The following is a 22263-nucleotide window of genomic DNA, read 5'->3' as shown; positions in this document are numbered from 1 at the left end:
TATCTATATATCTATCTATCTATATCAGTATGAACTCATATTTTTTTACTTTATGAATGATATAAACTGTCATCATTTAAAAATTTAATCCTCAAATTGTCATATATTTGGCCAGTAATAACCTTTTCAACTGGCTCCTGTGAACTTTTGACATGTCCCCATTATTTTTTGAGTGTTTTCTTTTTGGAACAAGAAGATATTCTAGGCCCAGGGCTTGGCAAACTTTTTCTGTAAGTGGCCAGATAGTAAATATTTTTGGCTTTGTGAGCTATACCGTCTCTGTTGCAACTACTTACTCCACCCTTGCAGCAGGAGTGCAGCCATAGATAATTTGTAAGTGAATGAGCATGGCTGTATTCCAATAAAACTTTATTTGTAAAGAAGGTTGCTATCCAGATTTGGCCTGTGGGCTGTAGTTTGCCAACCCCCTTCTAGACTCATATTGTACTTTTGTTAAGCCAGTCTTAGAACTGACCATTTTTGCCCCGGCTGGTGTAGCTCAGTGGATTGAGCGTGGCCTGCGAACCACACGATTGCGGTCCTAGTCCCAGTCAGGGCACATGCCTGGGTTGCAGGCCAGTTCCCAGGGGACTCACTAAATGCACAAGCACTGGCCACTATATTTAGAAGACAATAAACACGAATTTTGCTTTTGTTGTTAGAGGCTTATCTACAATGAGAAAAAGTATTAAGGTAGTTGATGCTTCAAAAGTTGAAAATCATGTAACCCTCTCGTAAAGCCAGAGCTCAAGTGAAGAAGTGAATAGAATTTCATCAACTACTGTGATTCATTTGGGGGACTCACGAGAGGCAACCATACACTGATATTTCTCTCCTTCTCTCTCTTTCCCTTCCCCTCTAAAGGTAAGTAAATAAAATCTTAAAAAAAAAGAAGAAGAACTGACCATTTTTTCCGAGGAGCCCTGCATGCCTTTTGCAGTGAATGGTATTTAGAAGCCGAGATCTGGGTACTAAATATGTCCACTGCTGCTGGGATATTGGTATTTATAGGCCCTCTCAGCACACAGAGCTAGATAATATGAGAATAGGTACGTATCCTTGTACGTATACTTTTATGTGTATACGTAAAAGTATACACATATAGATATATAGATATAGATATAGATAAATAAATATAGATTATATTTAAATATAATCTATATAAATATAGATTATATTATATAAATATAAAAATAGATATATAAATATAGATATAGACATATCTATATTTCTGTATCTATCTGCATATATTGTAAACCACTGAGTGATAGTGGTGTCTCTACTTCCATTTCTATACCACAGATTTTATACTGGTCTTTCTACTTTCTATATTTGTAATTTCTTTCTCATATTGACAAGCCTGACTGCTATTATCTGCAGTATACTTACTTATTTGTAGAATCCTAAAATATACAGAAGTTAATTTTAGAATTGCTAATGCATACCTCTGTGAAAAACTAATCTATTAATTTGAATTGAACTTTTATTTATACTTCTTTATTTATCTTTAACCTTAGGGTTTAAATACTGTATTCAAAAATTATTTGGGTTAGTTCTCCCCCATCCCTTTAGTATATTGTGTTTTTCATTTTGAATATAGTTAGGACCATTCATTTTTATTTACATTGCATTTTAGGATGTTTTTATCTTACTTTATGTTGACTTTTTTGAGTATGTGAAACATGAATGTCGTTTCAAAAGTCAGGACGTGCCCATTCTGACCGTGAAGTTGCTTCACATCCGTCTGTCTTACTCAGTCTTCCCTGCTGCCTTTTCGTCCTGTTTTAACTTAACCTGTGTAGGTCTCCATTCTCACTAGTTCTAACTTTCTGTGTGTCTTTCTTGCAGAAATGTATGTGTGTGCAATTCTTGTTTTCTCTTCTCTTTCTTTTCTTTTTTTTAAAGATTTTATTTATTTCTAGACAGAAGGGAAGGGAGGAAGAGAGAGGGAGAGAAACATTGACATGTAGCTGCCTCTCACACACACCCCCTACTGGGGATCTAGCCCACAACTCAGGCATGTGCCCTGACTGAGAATCAAACTGGCGACCCTTTGGTTCGCAGGCTGGTGCTCAATCGACCAAACCACACCAGCCAGGGCACTTCTCTTTTCTTTCATAAAAGGAAGCACACTATAAATAATCTGCCCTGTAACTGATTCACAAGCCCTGCTGTGCCATTCTTATTTAAGGTTGGGATCCTGAAGGGCTACCATTGACAGGTAAGAGTGGATGGGATGTAGACAGGCCCTCAGAGGAACTGTGGCTCCACTTTGACTATATTTAGATTATAAAAAGAGGTTGATGTTAATTTATTGTGTTTGTCTCAGGTGCTTGGCAAAAAGCAAATGTAAATCCTGTTTGGAAGATGATAACATTATACTAGGCCTCAAATTATTTCTACAAACATTTTATGATGTAGTATCCATCCTGTAATTAAGAAAATCAGACACAACATGAACAAAATCAAATAGAAGCAATAGAATATAGTGTTAGATCCATAGGGGCCTCTTATATTGTAGCTTTTACGAGTCAACTTTAATATAGCTATGTTTACCTTGTTTAAAAAGACAAAAGAGAAGATTCACTATTTTCAGTCATGAACTGGAAACTTTCCAAAAAAACAAAATGGAAAATCTAGACTTGGAACCATAGTAACTAAAACTAGAATATTATTGGATGAGTTCAAAAGAAGATTATGTAGAGCTGAAGAGAGAATTAGTGAAGTGGAAAAATTACTGAAGAGATTGAGGGAGGCACAGAGCCATCGAAAAGATCAAAAGTGTGTAATTGAGGGAGGTGGGGAGGGCTGGGGGTGGGTTGGGGTGGGGGTAAAAGGCAGAAAACTACTCTAACAACAATTAAAAAAATAAAAGCAAATATTTTTTCTAGTGTATCATTAATAAGAAAACCAATTGAGCATAATTAAAAATGAAAAAAAGTTCCTAATTGGAGTCCCAGACAAACGGTTGAGAGAGAGTGGGGCAGATATGATATTGGAAGAGACTGACTGATACTTTTCATAACTGGTAAAAGTTATCAAGGAATAGATTCAAGAAACCTTACTAACACCAAACTGGGTAAGAAGAAATCCACACCTTGGGTTATTTTAGTAAACCTGTAGAAAACCAAAGATAAGGAGAAAAATTTCAAAAGCTTCCAAAAGTGGGGGGAGAATTTCAAAGAATCAGCTATTTAGACCCCAAATCAGATCGACAGATTTCTCAACCGAAACAGTAGAGGCTTGAAGACAATGGAATGCTATCTTCAAATTACTGAGAGAAAATAAGAAACACTTAGAATTCTGAGCCCTGTGAAAATATCCTATAAGGTAAAGATGAAATACAAATATTTCAGACTGGACAGTTATACTAGCCACCCTTGAAAATGCTCAAAAGACACATGATGTCATGTGGCTACCATGTTGGATGACATAGATATGGAAAATTTCCATCATTTCGGAAAAGACAGCACTGTTGCAGGTATTAAGAAAATCAAGGATATTTTGAACAACATCCTGCACCAACACCCCTGCTCCCCCATGGAAACTTTAGATGAAATTCACAAATTCCTATAAAAATGCAAATAAACAAAACTGACCCAGGAAGAAATGTTAAACTATGTTTAAAACTTTTTTGTCTTGTGCTGTTTTTGCCTTTGGTATCGGGGGATATTATCCTTATGAAATGAGTTGGAGAATATTTCCTCTCTTTTCTGGAAGAGTTTGTAAAGGACTAGTATTATTAATTTTTTAATATTTGGCAGAATTCACCAGGGAAGCTATTTGGGCTTTTCATTATTGGAAAATTTTAAATGACTAATTTTGTTTCTTATTATATGTCTATTTAAATTTTCTATTCTTCTTAAGTCAGCTTCAGTAGTTTGTGTCTTTCTAGAAATTCGTCCATTGCATCTAAGTTGTCTAGGGGGATAAAGTTGTTCATTGTATTCCCTTATAATCCTTTTCCTTTCTGTAATTGGTATAATTGTCCCTTCCTTCATTCCTGTTCTGTGGTCACCCTGCAGAGGTGGGATGCACCACTCCAATTAGTAATCCTACTAATTGCTGACCTGTTCATGCTTACTGCACTCCGTGCACTAAGAGAATTTGAGAGAAGATTTATTACTCATCTGAGAGCCTCAGGGGGCGATTAGGATGGGTACGGGGCCTCAGGGGGAGCTGGTCTGCCCTGGTTTGAGCCAGGCAGAAGGTGTGGGTCAGGCCTTTATAATGGCTGGGGGGCTGGAGAGAGGTGTTCATGTGCATGCCAAGGATTTGCAAAATTTGAATTTGCCTCTAGGGCCCAGTGTGGGGGCAGTGTGGACGTTTCTTATCAACCCATCTGGCTGGGTCAAAGCAGAAGGGGGAAGTGAGGCTTTAAGCATCTGAAATTGGGGCCAGACTCTATTACAAGACCTGAATTTGGATTAAAATTTTCTTAGTTTTTATCTTTTCTTCTTAACTGACCCCCCCGCCCCCCAGGTTTATTGATTCTTTCTCCTGCCAGGTCAAATCTAATGCTGAACCCTTTAGTAAATTTTTCCTTGTTATTCTACCTTTCAACTTGAGTTTCTATTTGGTTCTTTTGTAATTTCTGTCTTATTTATTTGATGAGTTGTTATCCATACTTTACTCTAAAGATGGTTTCTTTTAGTTCTTTGACCATATTTGTAAGACCTGCTTTGAAGTCTTTGTTGTGTAAGTCCAAAATCTGGGTTCCATCAGAGACAGTTTTGTTGAAACTGTCCACCCCAAAATTTAAAAGTGATATTGGCCACACTTTTACATTTTTGCATATACTATAAGTTTTTGTTGAAACCTGGACAATTTTGGTAATATATTCTGCATTCTGATTCATTTTTCTCCAGAGTTAGAGGTGGTTTCTCTTTTTGTTTTTTTGGTTCCTTGCCTGGAACTGATTTTATGAAGTCTGTTTTTTTCCTGTGGGGTGTGCTGCTGATGTCTTTGCTCAGTTCCTCCTTTCTTGTTTTTATTTCATTCATTCATTTATTTGTCCTCACCTGAGGATATTTTTTCAACATTGATTTTAGAGAGAGAGGGAGGGAGAGAGAAACACCAATCATTTGCCTCCCACATGTGTCCTGACTCCAAACCTGCAACCTAGATATGTGCCCCGCAACCTTTTGGTGCGTGGGATGGTGCTCCAACCAACTGAGCCACTGGGCCAAGGCTCATTTTTATTTTAAGCCTGACTTTCTAGTAGTTGCCCTTGGATCAGTGTATCCTTGTAATCAGCCTGTGATTGGTCAGAGGTTGTGTTTCAACTCCTTGAAACAGTGGGGCCTTCACCCTCTGTCAGTAGTTCTTGTGAGACGTGGGGCGTTCGTTCCAGGTTCAGGGGATTTACGGGTCTGCCCTGGCTTCCTGTATTTGCAAGGCTCACGCTCATCCAGGCATGAGTAGCTCCCTGGGGCCCTCTCATTTCTCTCCTGTGTGTTCATAGTCTTGTGCAGGCACACAGCAGGAAAAAGTAGACTCTTCCCAAGGCCCACGAGGTTGTGTCGTTCCCTGATTCTCCGTGTTAATTCCCGGTAGCTCTGCTTGCCCTAACTAGTGTGGCAAATTCAGGCTAGCTGTGATATTGGCCTTCCCTGATTTGTTTGCCTTTTGAATCATTATTGTTTTTGGAAATGCCCCTGGGCATGGAATTCTTCTGGTCCAGGTGAGTTTAACTCCCTCTGCCAGTGGGGCTGCCAGTCTTCACAGTTTGCCCCATTCAGATAGGACTTCCCCATCACGGAATCGGGGATGGATGTGGGCTGGTGGGAGCCCCAGCCTCAGTCACCACACATATCATATCTACTGCTCTTGCTGAGGTTCAGTAGATTTTCTTGAATAAACACTTCTCAATTTGTTGGATGTCTTTGGAAAATATCCAGATTCTTAAATGGTTGGTCTGGATAATTCTGTCCACTTTCATTGTTGGGGATAATATTTGTCACATTCCTCAGTCAGCCACCTGGGCAACTCCTTGCCCTTTCTCTCTCTGTCTTTGTTTTCAACATTTAAATTCTATTCACACTGAGTTTTATTTCAGAATATTATGAAGTGGGGATCTATTGGCTCTTTTAAAAAATGGTATTAAGTAGTATTTTAACATTACTTGTTGACCATTACATGTATTTCCCATTGATTCATAATGCAAATTGTTTATTTCCTTAATTTCAGTGAGATTAATATTAGTTTCATCCTTTAAAAAATCTATCAACTGTGCCCTTTTTCACTTGTTTTTATCATCTGTTGCTCTCCATGGGCCTCTTCTTAGCTTCTGAGTAGGCTCAGCCTTTTCACTCTTTAAACTTTTCTTTTGAATTTATCTCTTTGAGTTTCCTTCACCACCCAGGTTCATAAATTTCATCTGCTCTTGCTACTCATCTGGGCTAAAACTAGGACAAGGCAGGAGAGATGCCTACGGCAGACATTTTCTGAGGCAGTCACCCTCGGAGTCCTGCAGAGTGACTCGGGGCTGGCGCTCATATGAATCTGTTTTAGGAAATTTGTGTCCTAGGTGCCTTGCTTGCCTCATCCTCGTTCTGGCCCTGCAACTCATATTTCTCATTAGTTATATTTACCGAAACCTGGTGGTTTTTGTCCCAAATTGGCTTCGTTTATTTAAATTTTGTGTTCACCTGTTCTGCATTGTGCAGGTTTGGGGAATATAAAGGGTCTCAAGACATCACTTCTTTCACCCAGATGCTTTCTTTAGATTTACTCTCTTTTAAGTTGGTTGCTTCCCCTTTCCTCCTCATTCTATTAGTATTACTGCCTGTCTGTCCTGACCCAGCCCAACTCTTCAGAATGAAAACGTATGGCTATTTCCATGGTAAAACCTCCTCCATGGTAGCCAGTGGGCAGTTGGGCAGCCTATCAGTGGCCCCATTCTGGAAGCTGGTGAGGATTAGAAATTACCTTGTGCTTTCAGCATGTCAGGTAGGAGTGCCAAGGTTTCTTCAGGGTTAAGGGGCATTCACAACTACGTCACTAAGCAGGGAAGGTTGCTTATTTGCTCATCTGCTTAGCATCATATATGTTTGGAATCTTTCCAGCCTCTCCCAGTACTTTGATACCCAAAGCAAGCTTTGACTCCCTGACCAGCTGTCTGGCTTACCCTTGCCAATTTTGTTTCCTGGGTCTTTTTTTTTTTTTCTCCCATTCTTTGCTGACTTTTTTTTTTTTTGCTGTGATTTCCTGGAATGACCCTGCTCTGCTTGGTATTCTCACTGCTTGTGTATGAGAACAAACTCATTATTTAAGGAGCAGTAATTGAGTATCTACTATCTCCTAGGTACTGTGGGAGCCAGTGGGGTTACAATGATCAATGCCACCAAACATTCCTTGTCTTTCTGAGCGAGAGAGACAAGTTAGCTATAATCACACCAACTGGGATATTTGCCGTGAAGGGAAGTCACAGATGCAGCCAACCCAGGGACAGTTACGTCGAGATTTCTGTGCCTCCATCTCACTGAAGTGGCAGTAAACTCCCCCTAATTTTGAACTCTTGCCTACTCAGGACTTGGTATGAAGTACCCCCATTTCAGTTCTGGCTCGTTTTGCATTCTTTTTCCTGCCTTCAGCTTGCCCCCAAACCTTTGCCCTACCCAAGGTTGACATTATTTGTATTCTTATTTAGTAGTGGGTGCAAACCCTGGTCGTGAACCTGTCTTTGGAAGTTATTTTCTTCCCTTAAAAAAATTTGGCTTTGTCAGTTATTTACCAATATCTTTATTAGCTTCTTTGTTATATTTTCTACTTCTTCCTCTTTGCATTTCCTAAAAGTTGCCCTAACCCAAATTTTGTCCTAGGCCTTCTTCTGTATTGGTTTATTCTTGCTTGACAATCTCATCCATTCTAGAAAACTTTGAGGTACCATTTTTATGTAGATGGCTGGCTCATTTAGCTGTGCCCTACTTTCCAGTTATTTGGTGTATAGGTATAGGTGGAGGTATGTATTTCCATGCATAGAGGTACATATAAAGGTATCTATTTTCACATGGAGGTATATAGTACCCCAAGTGGAATTCATCATCTTCACTAACTTAATGATGTTATCACTCCCCAGTCTTGTTGTTTGGAATCGTACGCAATTTCCACTTCCTTGCTCTCCTCCAGATCTACCTGGTTGCCAAACGGTGCCCCTTGACCCTGTGTGATACCATATGAAGGGTCTCTTCCTTTCTGTCTCTGCCTGTACCACTCTGGTCCAGGCCTTCCTTTTCCCCATCCTGGTCTAGTTCTTTCCTAAGGTGCAGCTGCTGCTAGGTTTTCTCAAGTGCTGATGACTCTGAATCCTGAGCAGGTTAATTTTTCCTGAAATGTGACTCTGATCTGTTCTCTTCTGCTCACTCAGCCTTCACAAATTCCCTGCTGTCTTTGAAAAACTGGGCTGGTTCTCCAGACCTTCCATGTTGTTTCACTTTTCTGGCCACTGCTTCCCTTCCTATAGGCTGGACTCCATCCAAATGGAATGAATGTTGCAAGAACCTGCCTGTGCGGTGTGTCTTTTTTTGTTTCCTTTTGCCAGCAGTATGCTTTTCTCACATTCTCAGTTCTTCCTTAAATTTTTTTTCTGAAGCTTTCTTGGATTTCCTGAGCTGGAGATACCCTTTCTCTTCCATCATATGTACATTTACCCGTACTTAAAAAATATTGCTCTCACTTCCCAACTTGTATCAATTGTTAGTTCAATAGGAGTTTTATAAATCAACTCTCGTATCCCTCCTCGTGCCCAGTACGGTACCTTGCAGAAGTATTTGTTGAATGAACGAGTGGGTGAATGCATTTTGGAAGGAGACCATCAGAGAGCCTGGACTCCAGGCTGTGCCCCCCCGCAGCCCTGTTCACCCACAGTGCAGCACGACACAGAATGTTGAGGACGTGGAATGCCTGAGTGTTTAGTCAGGGGCACTGCCCTCCTTTCCCTTGGACTACCAAATAAAATAATGACGACAGCCGACGCAGCAGTAGCTGTCTGGTGTGAATGAATCAAAATTATATCTTTTTTTTGGTCAGGTCGACAAAAAGTATATTTTTGGCATGCTGCAGAATTTTATAGTTTATGTGTGCCGTGAGATGAGAAGGATTGAAAATCACTGATCTAAGACCATCGGATCTCTTCCTTGCTCTTTTTTTGACTTTATGAATCTCTTCATGTATCACTAAATGACCTGTTACCTTTTGTTTCTGCTGCTTCTCTTCTCCTGGGTTATATTAATTTCATTTTAAAGAAAAATTACATCATTTCGGTAAAGGATGTTTTTGGGAAATTTAGAGGAAATGGAAGCCAGTGTTCAGAATGACATCTTGATCCATTTTAGGGGAAATCATAAAGGCTGCTTACCAGGGTTTTGGAAATTTGCAAGTATAGGCTTAGGTCCTGGGCTGGTGGCCAGCCCCGAGTAGGAAGTAGAAGCTGTGATGACATGTTCAGTGTCCAGGTGGCAGGTTGGGGGCCAGCTGCAGGGCCCCGTATTCCAGTCTGCTGATCCAAGCAGCTGCCTTGTATTCCTTAGAAGCAGCTGCCTGAGCTTCTGGTCAGATGACTGGTTTGAAGTGATGGCAGGTAAGAGTAGGCTAATAGATGCTTAACTACCGTATTTCTGTTTTTTGAAAGTTAGGGAACCATTCTGGGTTCCCTGAATGGTTTTGGACTGTGGTTGTGGCAATGAATCAGGTTTTGTTGATGAACTCTAAGGAATCGATTACTTGTTTTTATAGAGGAATGTCATTTTGTTCAAGGTTCAACTTAGGCAGTGTCATGTCTCTTGAGTCCTAGTTTAGTACCTATTTCATTATAGTGTTTAATTCTAGGTCTTTATACCATTTTTCAAAACCATATTCCCTCCTGCTCTTGTGCATTTCAGAAGCTGACTATGAATAGAATGGCAGAACTCCTTAATTTCTACCTCGTTGCCTATTTGTGGAAGTGTTTAGTTGAATTGGCCCAAACAAACAAGCTAGTGATACCTTTGAAGGTAAAGGCCTTGAAAAGAAACTCAGGCCAGATGGTGTGTTTGACTCACTGCCCAGGAGAAAGCGATACCAGGAGCCACGGAGGGCGCCGCGTCGCCTTTGCCATCCAAGTACTAAATGTCAGAGAGCACAGAGGAGGCTTCAGGTTAATTGCTCTTCAGTCACCCACTTCTCTTTGGTTTCAGCTTGTGACACCCGAGCTGCTCAAGGCTGGAAGGACTCTGAGCCTGGGCAGTGGAGGCCGCTCTGCGTCTGGAGAGAAGAGGCAACCATGGATCCAGCAATGAGCCATCCTGACTACAGGCTGAACCTGGGGAGCCTCAGAGGTAGCAAAAGGAATGGGGGGGGGGGGTCTACGCTAGTAGCTAGAGACCTGGCATAGACCCCAGGGTAAAAACAGGGGTAAAATATCTCCAGTTTTAAAAATACAGAGATGTTTGATTGAGGAGAGAGTTGATTACTGCCTCACGTTTCTAGGTGTGTCCTCTGTGGTTGGCCCACGTGGTGTTGGTGCTTCTCCAAGTGACAAAAAGTCAAAGAACAAGTCTACACGAGGGAAGAAAAAGAGCATATTTGAAAATTACTTGTCCAAGGAGGATGTTTCAGAAGGCTTGAAGAGAGGAACACTTATCCAGGTGCTTGAATCATACTAGAAGGCTGTTCCTTGGATGTGTGGGATCAGAAACAATCTGTGTTTTCAGTAAAGTGTCTGTTTTTCTGTGCTGTGTGTTTTGAAAGAAATGATGGTATAACAGGCACAGGGCTTCCCACTTCTGGGACCTACAATACCATTAGAGGTAATACGCGCTGCAGGGCAGAGAAAGCGCAGTGCTCTGAGAGTTGGGAGGCAGGTGCTATTACTTCCAGTTAGGGCTGCCCGCGGATGTGGTATTGGAAGGGATGTCGATGATGCAGGCCGTGGACCGGTGCAATCTCTATAAGATCAGAGAAAGTGCTTTATAAATGGAAGGACCGATAGACAAAAGTGGGAAATGGGGTTTGGCTAGAAGCATGGATAGTTCAGTTTGCCTCAAGCCCATGAAAGCTGAATGACAGAGAACAAGGTTGAAAGGGAAACCATGAACAGCAGCAGACAATATTTGTTAAGTGCTTTATAGTTTACAAAATACTTTTACAAGCTAGTACAGTGGTTTGGCTCAGCAAATGTTTATTGAGCATCTGCTGTTAGCCAGGCACAGTTTGCAGCTAAGAGCAGGCATGTGGGTACTCTTGGGATGACTGTGGAAGAGGCCACCTCTGTGTGCTGTGAGCTGGCAGCCCAGAAGGAGGCTGGCAGCTATGCGAACAGGTGATTGCTGGGTAGACGGTTAGCGCTGAGAGAAAAGTGTGGCTGGGGGCATGGGAGAGTGGTTGGGGGAAATCGGAAAACCGTGGGAGGTGCTGTCTGCTGTGCATGTTGAAGGACACCTAGCTTGGTCTATCCAAAGAGTGACATGTGTGGGAAGAAGGCGTGGAGGGTAGTGGCACTGATGAAAACACGAACCGATGAAATGCTGCGCAGTAGGGCAGCTGAGGCCTCCTTAGGCCTGAAGCCTGAGGCAGGTGGTGGGCAGTGAGATGGAGAGGGGGCAGAGCCACATGTTCTTTGAATTAAGTTCGTTTCATAATTCCTGGATAATGCAATATTGCCATGTGTTACCTGGCTCACTTGAAAATGTTGACTGTGTTCCACTTTTTTTCTCGTTCTGAGAGCTCAGCTTCTATGTTTGTGTTTTTGGCTGGAGATCCAGCCAATTAATAGACAGTATCATCTTCTCTTCCTTTTTTACCACCGTTTTTGTATTTCCCTGTAGTCAAGTGCTTGTGTGATTCATATAAACTCTTTTTTTAAAAATTATTTTATTTTTTAGAGAGAGAGGAAGGGAAGGAGAAAAAGGGGGAGAGAAACATCAATGTGTGGTTGCCTCCTGCACACCCCCAACTGGGGACCTGGCCCAAACCCAGGCATGTGCCCTGCCTGGGACTCAAACCTGGGACCCTTTGCTTTGCAGGCCAGTGCTCAATCCACTGACCTATGCCAACCAGGGGGATTAGTATAAACTGTTAGATGGAAAACTATTTTTTAACAAACTGAGTTGATCTTCTGACTTTAGAAGTCCTATTGGCTTTTTTAAAAAAAAGCTTCCCTTGGATTTCTTTGACAAGCCTCTCTCAGGAGAATTGGACATTTGTCCATTCGTTAGTCCACACACGTGCTGGGTTTCTTTCAGCACACACGCTGAACTCCAGTTTATCTACAGTTTCTTGGCCCTCACCTTGTTCCACGTGCGTGGACCCGTTGTGCCTTTCCATTCTCATCTCCCTCGTTTCTTCCTGGTACGCTCTGCTCTATTTACCCTGCCCTTCAACTTTTCCACTGGAGACTCTGCTCTTCGACTCCTCTGCGACCCTGTGCGTGCTGTTCCTGGTGCTTGGGGTGTCTTCTGTTGTCTTAATGTCATCATGCTCAACCTTTAAGTCCTGAGCGAAGTCTCACCCCCTTTGAGAAGTCTCATTTTAATTCTCTGCAGAATTGGCCATTGCCACTCTTCCTGAAGCAGACTTCTTGGCTTACATTTTATTTTATTTTATTTTTCTTTTACAGTATTTTATTTATTTATTTTTAGAAAGGGGATTGGAGGGAGAAATAGAGGGAGAGAAACATCACTGTGCAAGAGAAACATTGATCAGTTGCCTCTCACCTGCCCCCACCCGGCAACCCGGCCACCCGGCCTGCAACTTGGATATGTGCCCCGAATGGGAGTCAGACTGGTGACCTTTTGCTTTGCAGAGTGACGTCCAAACCGCTGAGCAACGCCAGTCAGGGCTGCCCTCCATGTTAAACCTGTATTCATGTCCTGACATTTATGTTTCCTCAAGTAGATTATTTACTTCCTTTTGGGCAGGGTCATATCTTATTCCTACATACCTGGCATTTGATTGATGCTTAATAAGCTTATTGAATAGTTATTTACTGATTCAACAAAGGATCAAGGTACTTACTGTCTTTGAAGAAAAATGAGGGGAATTTCAGTTGTTGTAACTTGAAAGAAAAATTGCTTATAATTTTGATTATAGAATTTACACAGATAACCTGAGGTAACTATTCTGCAGTTGTATTAGTTTTTGCTTTCTCCTATTAATTTTTGCTTTTGAAGCAACTGTTTGGTGATAGTAAAATAAAACAACAAAAAACTGATCGATATAACAACTCTCATTTCATGGAGTTTTAAGTGGTTCCTCCTGGCCTGTGATATCATGAGACTCCAGCCAGAGCCTCTCCCCCTGCCCTCCCCCTCCCCACGGATGAGAACAGTTGTTCTTTGCAGATGGGGAAAGGAATGGGTTCCAGATATGAGGTCACCGTGTGAAATATACAACACTGTAAATAAGATTTTCATAGGCCAAGGAACACAGTCCATCTGCTTTCTGATGCAAACTTTGTGTGTTCAGGCCTTGAAGGGTGAGCTAAAGAACTAGACAATAAAAGATTTTTGAATGTTGGAATGTATAGCATTTAGCTTTTTATTCACATGTAAGTATATCATTACATCCTTTTTCTTCTCCCCATCCAGAGAAGCAACTTTTAATGAGAGATTTGAGCTATTTTAATATAGGAGTAGAATAATTTTTTGTTTCCTTTCAATACTTTGACCAGTAATTTGACATTTCATTGGTATTTGGCCTATGTGGGGAAGAGAAGTCTACAGTGACCAAGAAACCTCTTTCCCGTGTTAGAGCTGACCAGCAGCCACCCATGACCATGCACATCTAGTTTTGAGGATATTTTGATAAATAAGTTCTCACATCGAAGAACATAGATCCTTTCTCTTTATGTAGGTAGACAGTTGGAAGGTTGATATAGGAGGTGCTGGGAGAAATCGAGAGTATGGGATGGACGGTCTCGGGAGGGGCTCAGGTTTGGGGGCATGACCAAAGTGGCACGGGTAGGGAGGTGGTGGACTTGATTGGCCTCACCATCCCAGGTGTTGCTGTGTCTGCAGGGGGTTCAGGCTGAGCCGCCAGAGCTGCCCGAGACATGACGTCAGAACTCCAATAGAATATCCGTGTAAAGCTGTTATTGGACCTCAGAAGAAATCCTAGTTCAGGAGGACAGGAGCGGAGGAGCTAGTTTCTAGACTGTCACCATTTGTTAAGAGTGAAATCAACTGGAGAACACTGGCTGTGGATTAAAGAGAGGAATAGAGGTGACATGGCAGTGGACTGTGCAGTCATTTAGAAGGAGGAGATGACATAACATTAATACCAGGGGGTGGTGGGAGAATTCAGCTCTGCAGACATTAATTAATTAGCTCAACAAATCTTTCTTGACTGCCTGCTAAGTGCAAAGCATATAACAGACAGGTGTTTCACTGGGGAGATAAACAAAATGACTGGAGAAATAGAGGAAATTACAGCCTGTGACCAGTTCTGTAATCACCTGAGTCGAGATCTGAAGGGTGAGAATGAGCCAGCCATTTGAAGGATTAGGAAAAGAACATTATAGGCAGAGAGATGAGGTAGTAGAAGAAATAGCAAGCAGAAAAAGGCTTGGTGTTTTTGAGGACTAGGGAGGAAGCCTGTTGGACAAAGGGAATGACCATATGGGAGTAAGTTGGAGAGTTAGGCAGCTACCAAATCATGTAAGGTCTCTGGGCTGTGTCGGAGAGTTGGATTTGATTTGAAGAATGGTGGAGAGTCACCAAAATGTGTTAAGCAGAGGAAGGACATGATCTATTTTATGCTTTAAAAACATCTCACTGGCAATTTTAAGACAAATAGACTCGAGTGGAAGCTGGGGGACCATGTCGAAGGACATCCGAATACACCAGGCAAGAACATGTGGAGATGTGAACAAGGCGGGGGCCGGGGAGGTGGAGAGAAGTGGGTGGAAGTGGAGCTGGAACTGGCGTGGCATACGGATGGCTTAACTGTGGGAGGTGAGGCAAAGGGAGGAACGCAGGATGTATGTAAGGTGAGCGGCTGGCTGGGTGATGCCATTCGCGGAGATCAGGAAGCCTGAGGGTCGCAATGTGGTGCGGGATTCCTAGGGGAGGGGGTAGATGATGCAAGAGAGTGGAGAGGCCCTGGGGTGACCGTGGCAGACAGAGGCAGTCTGTGGGTGGTAGTTAGGAGCAAGGTAGTTAGGAGCCAGACGGCTTGGGCTTGAATGTGGGGTGAAAGTGGGCACCTCACAGTGCCTCTCTTTTCTCGTTGTAAACAGGAGAGTAGCAGCACCTACCTCATGGGGTTGCCTGGGTTCGAGTGTTAGATTAGTTGGGTAGATAGAAAGCCCTTAAAACTGTGTGTGACGTGTGGTATCCTGTGTGAGTGTTATTTGCGATTGCTTTTATTGCTGTAAGAGAAGCATCTGTTACTCAACTCAGGTGGTGGCTGCCATGTGGGGTTAGCTGGTGCTTCAAGAAAATCTGGAAATACATATTTATGTGTGAAATTCTTTAGTTTTGAGTATTCTCAAACATTCCTTAAGCCAAATAAAACATGTTTGTGATTGCCAAGTTAGGCTAATTAGCCCAGTTGTAGGGTATTTTCTACAGTGACATTCAGCTCCTTGGGTTTCGGCGTAGAAAACGAAGATGGTGGGGCTAACCGAGGGTGGGGTTTTACTGGTCAGATGTGAGAGGACCAGCAGCCTGAAGGCTCCAGGTTTGCATTGACAGGAGGGGGCGACTGGCTGTGGCGGCTAGGTAGCCAAGGAAGGGACCAAACATAGGGGGACAATGACGAGGGTCAGAATGTGGTGAGGCCTGTGGGTTGGAGTTTGTAGTGAAGACAAAGAGTCATTGAAGGTGTTTCTACCCTAAGTGAGCTGAAGGCCAGAAGATTTTAATCAGAAGGTGTTATACGTGTTTTGTGGGGGTCTGTGTGGGCGTTTGGAGGTGGTGTGATTAGCACTGATGACAAGGCACAGGCCGTGCGCACAGGAGAGAGTGGCTGGGACCACGGGCTGGGGTCGCCTGCTCATCCGTATGGATGCAAAGGCCGTTAAGTGTTTGTAGGGTTGTGTGGTGGAGAGGAGGGCAGTGAGCTACAAGTAAGAGTGTTAGTGAATCAGGGCTGTGACCCGGTTTGAAGATGATGGTGTGAGGAGGTATAGGAGGAGCTAAGGACGTGAACTTCAAAGGATCGGGCGGGTGGGGGGGCAGGGTGCAGCGGTTTGGAAGAGAATGGAGGGGGAAATATTAAAGCCACAGTGTGGAAACAACGGGGAAACATTCTTCCTCTGGCCCCCGAGGTAGTGGAATAGGAGAGAAGAAGTGGTTTCCTGAGAGCCCAGCGAGGAAAGGCAGCATAGGAGGGCACAGCCAGGTTTTGACTGCGTCGAGGAGGTGCAGGAGCATTCAGAGACAAGAGGGAGCCTGTTGGAGCCTTACGGTCCAGCTCCAGGCCTAGGGAAGGGTCGAGGAGGAGGAAGGGGTGGGGCAGACTAGGCGACAGTCATAAGAATATGACAGTGGAAGCGCTGGACTTTTTAGGTAAGATGGAACATCTGCTGGAAGTCTCCTAGTCAAAGATCGTTTCCTTCTGTGCTTTAGTGATAGCTCCTTCTGTCAGGCTGTGGAGGCGACTCTGGTCTGCTGAGGACACTGTTCGAGTCTCTCCGTCCTCAGCGTGATCTGTGCTCTCAAGGGCATGCTGAGGGCCAGTCCTCGGGGACCTGCTGCAGTCAGAGTGCAGACATTCTCCTGGAGCAAGCCTTCTGTCCTGCCGTATGCTTTTCTACATTGTGTAGTTTGGAGTAGAGAGTCAAGAATAGAATCTTTAATGTCCCTTTAATACCTGTTCTTTTAAGTAGAGCCTCGTTACAGCCCTGAGCAAGCTGTCCCTTTCCTTGAGCCCGGCCTTGACCTCTGTCAGTGCTGTGTACTCAACAGGCACTCTGAAAGCAGAAAGCGTTCTCCTCTCTAGACTTCATGTACTAACTGTTCGTGGAGCTAGAAGGGATGATAGAAGAACAGCAATTGAAAATAGTAGAAACTTAGAAAAAATGCCTGGGGTCAGAAAATAAATTAAAAAAATTAACATCAATGAATCTACTTCTGTTTATTTGGAGTGTCTTCCCCTCATTAGACTGTGAGCTCTAGGAGAGCAGAGGCTGTGTCACTCTCCACGGTGTCCCCGTGACTTAGTACGCTGCCTGTCAGTCCTTATCAGGACTATTTGTGGAATGAGTGGATGAAGGTTTAGGATATGCTTTTTTTCCTTCCTCTTCCCAACATGAAGAATCTGTCTGAGAAGTGAGGTTGCTGGTCTGGCCTCAGCAAGCTTTGCCAGCCTTTCCTTCTGGCCCCTTTGTCTCTTAACCTAAGCAGAGTTTCAGCCTGAGAGAGGAAGCACATTTGTCCTCTTAGCCACTCTTGCTTGTATCACTCTGCCTGTGTTTCCTTTCTGATTTATCTGAAAGTTTTCTCCTCCATCAGGACAATGGTGGTCAGACACTGTTTCTGGAGCCTAAGTGCCCCCAGCTAGAAGTCAGCTGTACCCTCTCAGCATTCAGTCATGTTTCAGTGGGACAGAGCTTGGCCATCACTCCTTCTCCCCTGCGGTCTGTCTCAGGGTCTTGAACATCGACAGAATTCAAGAAATAATTACTGAATTAAGGACTGAATGAGCATTTGTAATGCTCTTACTGGGGTGTTAATGGTAGTAGAAACTGTTGCATGGAAATTTGTAATTTAAACATGAAAGGAAGAATTATTTTCTGCTGTATTTTATACCCTCACCTGTTTTGTTAATTATGTATCTTTGAATTTTTCAACATCTTAGGGGGAAGTGTTGTTTAAAACACTTTCTCAAGACACTCTTTGAGTTCTGGCTCTTAGGAAAATAACTGCCTCCATCGTGTGCTCCAGTGGCTTTCAGATGTAGCTGGGACTCGGGGAGGGTTACAGCTTCCTGCAAGAGCCCAAAATACTGAACTCTTATTGAAGACAGCCCCCGTCTGCGCCGCTGTGCGTAAATAGAAGCAGACCCTGATTTGGTGCTGGAATAACATGGGGTTGAAGGCAGACTGGGTGGCCCAGCTGTTGGAGCCAGGCTTCCCATTTACATTAAGAGCTAGTTCTAGACTGTTTTGATTTATTGACTTATTCAGCTCTGCTGAGGGGGCAGAGTAAAAAATATACACCTAATCCCTCCAGGCTAAGTTCCCAGGTTGGAAATCAACCTGTTTCACTTTGAAAATTGTCACAGAAACAAGCAATTGTAGAAGGGTGCAGAGAGTTAAGAAGGCCATTATGTAGTTAGGTGTAATCCCCTGGTCACCTTGTTCTTGAAGTAAGAGTTTCAGTCTGAAGCCTGGCACAGAGGGGCACGTAAAACCCAGCAGCGGCTGCTTTCCCGCTGTACTCCGGCCCTGCTGATGCCCCCTCAGTCCGCTTGGGGCCGGGCGCCCCGGGGGCTGTGTGTCTGCGGAACCTCCATGACAGGTGCCGATGTAAGTCATGTTTCGTGTGCTTAAGGAGTAGTTCTCATAATCCAGCTTGTTTCCAGATTGAGCTGTTTAATTAATTTGAAAATTTGTTATTGGAGAGTAAGATAAGTATAGAAAAAATCATACATGTGTAATGAGTTAAATTTTAATAGATTTTATTTTTATTTTAAAGGGTGTATTGAGAATTAATCCAAAGAAATTTCACGAAGCCTTCATTCCTTCCCCGGTAAGTTCAATAATTTTATAATAAACTTAATGTCACATTTAATTTTTTAGATGTGTTCTCAAACAGAAATAATATATTCCAACTAAAAAGCAGAGTAGTAAAACAGAATTGAGAATGGACATGGATTTGTTTCAGACTTAGATAGACAGGAGTTGCCTGTGGTGAACAGCCCTTTTTGCTGGTCTTAAAGTCACGCTGCCTGTGGGAGGGGCGGCGTTTGTTGCTGGGCTGCAGGGCAGCTGCGCCCACACAGACACCCATCGGTTTGTGTCACTGGATGCCCTTAGTTTGTAGCTTAAAAGGATTTATGGGTTTTCCACTGATTTAAGTTAATCTTTCCTAAACAAATATGCTATCTACTTTCGATCTACTGCATGAGCTAATCTGCACATTTGACTAAAAATAATGTGTAATGCTTTTTTTTTGGTCACATCACTTTTGTGCAGGTGATAGGACTTGGTACAAGGCTCCTCACCACTGGGCCTTCATATCCTTCCTTGTGTTCATGACTTACTTTAACGGGCTGTCTCCCATTAGGGGAGGTTCACTCTGACATACAGTCAGCAGCAGGTCTCTGCATAAGGCTTGATTGTACAAAGCTGGGAGAGCAATGTTCTTAAATTCCTGACCTAACTTTTCCAGGACACCATAAATAGGATGGCAGTAGAATTACAGATTTTTCAGGGTGGAAAAGACCATAGAAATAAACTTTTGCTTATAAATGAGGAAATGGAATATATATATTTCACTTAACATATTTCATTATGTTACGTGACAGGTTTAGTGAAAATATGGGTTTAGTCGTGTATGTCATAGATATTATTGTTGTTGTTATAGTAACCTTAAAACCTGTTCTAGAGCTGAGTTCCCCTTCCTCCAGAACCCAACGATTCACATATTTCAGGTTCCAGTCTTACCCACTGCATTAGACAAAAAACTGTTACTGAAACCAAAGGGAGGATGTGGAGTAGAGGGAGCTCTCATGTCCTGTTGGTGTGATTGTAAATTGGTTCAGCCAGTAGAGAGAGCAATATGGAGTTCCTCAAAAAATTAAAAACAGAATTACCATATAACCCAGCAATTCCACTTCTGGGTATGTCTCTGAAGCAGTCGAAGACACTAATTTGAAAAGATATACGCGCCTCTGTGTGCATTGCAGCATTATTTACAATAGTCAAGATATGGAAGCAGCCCAAGTGTCTATCAATAGATGAGTGGGTAAAGGAGATGCAATACATTTATATTATGCAGTCATAAAAAGGAAAGAGATCTTGCTATTGCAAAAACATGGATGGACCTAGAGGGTATTATGCTAGAGGGTATTATGCTAGGGTATTATGGTATTTTTGAAACAAATCACATGGAGAAAGACAAAGACAAATGATTTCACTTACTTGTGGAATCTAAAACACAAAGAAAACCAACAAAATAGGAACAAACTCACAGACAGAGAACAAAGTGATGGTTGTGGGTGGGAGGGGGTTGGGGCTGGGTGAAAAAGGTGAGGGGAATGAGAAGTACATATTGGCAGTTAGAGAATCGTCACAGGGATGTGAAGTACAGCAGAGGGGGTATAGTCAGTAACAGTGTGACAACTGTGTCTGGTGTCAGATGGGTACTACTTTCATGGGGTGATCACTTCATAAGTTATAGAAATGTCTAATCACTATGTTGTACACTGGCATTTATATGATATTGTATGTAGTTGAGAAAACATACAATATAAACTAATAAACTAATATTAGTTTAGTATACAAAACACACAAGACTAACAATATTGTACGTAGCTGATTGTGCAAAGCCGATTCTCTCTGAACCGTATTCCTTTCCTGTGACAGAATGTGGCATGTATGCCAGCCTCGGTAAGTGGATTGTAGAACTGAGGGTCAGCTTCGAGGAGGTGACTTAGCTGCAGGAGCAGTTCCGTCCTAAGTGAAAGCACATTCTACGTGGGTGTTAGGTTCCAGAGTTTGTGATAAGGAGAAGATTGCATTCAGTAGTCATAAAAGTTACCTGTGGAAATCGCTTAGGCATATGTCATGTTGGAGACAGGTAAGCCATCTCTCAGTAAGTCCAGCACAGCCAGTGTTTTCTCCACAGTAGAAAGGGTGACTGTCCCCTTGTTGGTGTACCAGTCACAGGAGCTTGGTTGTATTAGCTGCCTTGGTATGCGACAAACACGGTTTTTTAAGGCTGGGAATCACAGGCACTATGGAGAGGAGTTCATTCTGAGAGGCACCTGGGGACTGAGCAGGTTTCACATCCCTCATCTCTTGCGCGTACTGAGACTTGCTCTCCCTGATTGGAGCGGTGAGGGGAACTGCACGGAGCATCCTGAAATTCACACTGCTCGCTTCCTCTCTCCTGCGTACCCAGTACTGAATTTCCCTAAGTTAGAGCCCTGTTAGGATGGCCCCTGACAAGTGTGGGGCATAGGACAAGAGTGCACAAGGAGGCATACATACCTTATATCGAATACTTAAAAGTTATGAATCAAACTAATAAGCTGTTAAGTAAAATATATTCATGACAAATAAAATATATCTTGCAAATATACCTTCCATGAACCTGGGTTCACGTGTAGAATTCTCAGACTCTTTGGAGCTGCACGGAGAAGGCCCACCTCTGGCCTGCCCCTCTGCACTCCCCAGTCCTGGCTCCCTAGCCCCTGTTTGCAAAGGTCCTTGCATACACCTGCATGGGCATCTTTTCCTACACATCCAGTCTCTATGCAGAACCCACCTGTTGAATCCAGGGGTGCCATCTATGACCTGGTCTGCCTTCAGGAAGACAGTCCTGGGGAAGATGCCAGTGTGTGCGCCAGAAGTGGACCTGGGGCTGAGTACCAATGGGGATGGATACACATCCGTTTGGCCCTGAGAACTCCTGATGGGGAGGAGTGTGGCTGAGGGGAGGGCAGAGCAGAGGTCCCTTAAAGTGTGAGGCCTAATTAGTTTAGGTTTTTGTAACTTAAATTTATGTGAATTAAATTTGCAAATCATGTGTCACCATTGTTTAATCTGACTTGTTAAAGGAAGTTAAGTAAAACATATTGATATTTCAAAAGCTAAACTTGTTCTATTTGAAATTGTATTCCTGGTGTGTCCTATTTAGACTTTTTTAGACAGTTGTGATATTAGGATTGGCTTATTTCTGTACCTTTTTTATTCTCCTATCTGCCCTGATGGAGTAGTAATATTGTTTCAGAGGGAGAAAAAATGCTAATGATTTACCTTTAAGTAATGAAGAACAGACTAAAAGCTCTCTCAAGGTCCATTTGCAAGTGATTGTAGATATTCCGGTTTGGGGCACTGGAACAATTTTGCATTCTATTTTCATGGGTTTTGGGGTCAGTTTCAGGTTTTTGAAGAGGGAGATAGTAGAGGCAATAAATTATGTGTAGATGAGTCCTACCACTGGTTTGGATTTCTGAGTCTACGTGGCTCATGTCTGTGTCTGGTGTGAACCTATATGAACTGGAAAATGCTCACAGGTGCCCTGGGAGGTGGGGTGTCAGAACCAGGGCCTGAATGTTACAGTCCCCTGCCTGAGCAAGGAGGGTGAAGACAAGAGCTGACTCTAAAGAAGATGT

At 42.8% G+C, this 22263-nt stretch overlaps 1 protein-coding gene across 4 annotated transcripts in view; it reads left to right on the top strand.

Moving 5' to 3' along the window:
- DIS3L2 (DIS3 like 3'-5' exoribonuclease 2) overlaps window positions 1-22263 on the top strand; it is a 279723-nt gene that overhangs the window by 23201 nt on the left and 234259 nt on the right. For all 4 annotated transcript variants that reach the window (XM_037063524.1, XM_037063522.1, XM_037063521.1 and 1 more), the window contains exons 2-4: window positions 10176-10316; window positions 10468-10625; window positions 18618-18671. In XM_037063524.1, the coding sequence (XP_036919419.1) occupies window positions 10262-10316; window positions 10468-10625; window positions 18618-18671 (267 nt within the window). In that variant the 5' untranslated portion in view covers window positions 10176-10261. The remainder of the gene's footprint in view (window positions 1-10175; window positions 10317-10467; window positions 10626-18617; window positions 18672-22263) is intronic.

Source organism: Sturnira hondurensis, unplaced genomic scaffold (assembly GCF_014824575.4).
Source record: "Sturnira hondurensis isolate 20B ecotype Veracruz unplaced genomic scaffold, ASM1482457v3 Scaffold0014615, whole genome shotgun sequence".
NCBI classification, from domain to species: Eukaryota; Metazoa; Chordata; class Mammalia; order Chiroptera; family Phyllostomidae; genus Sturnira; species Sturnira hondurensis.
The sequence above is the reverse complement of the archived record's forward strand: the minus strand, read 5'-3'. Positions and strand labels throughout refer to the sequence as shown.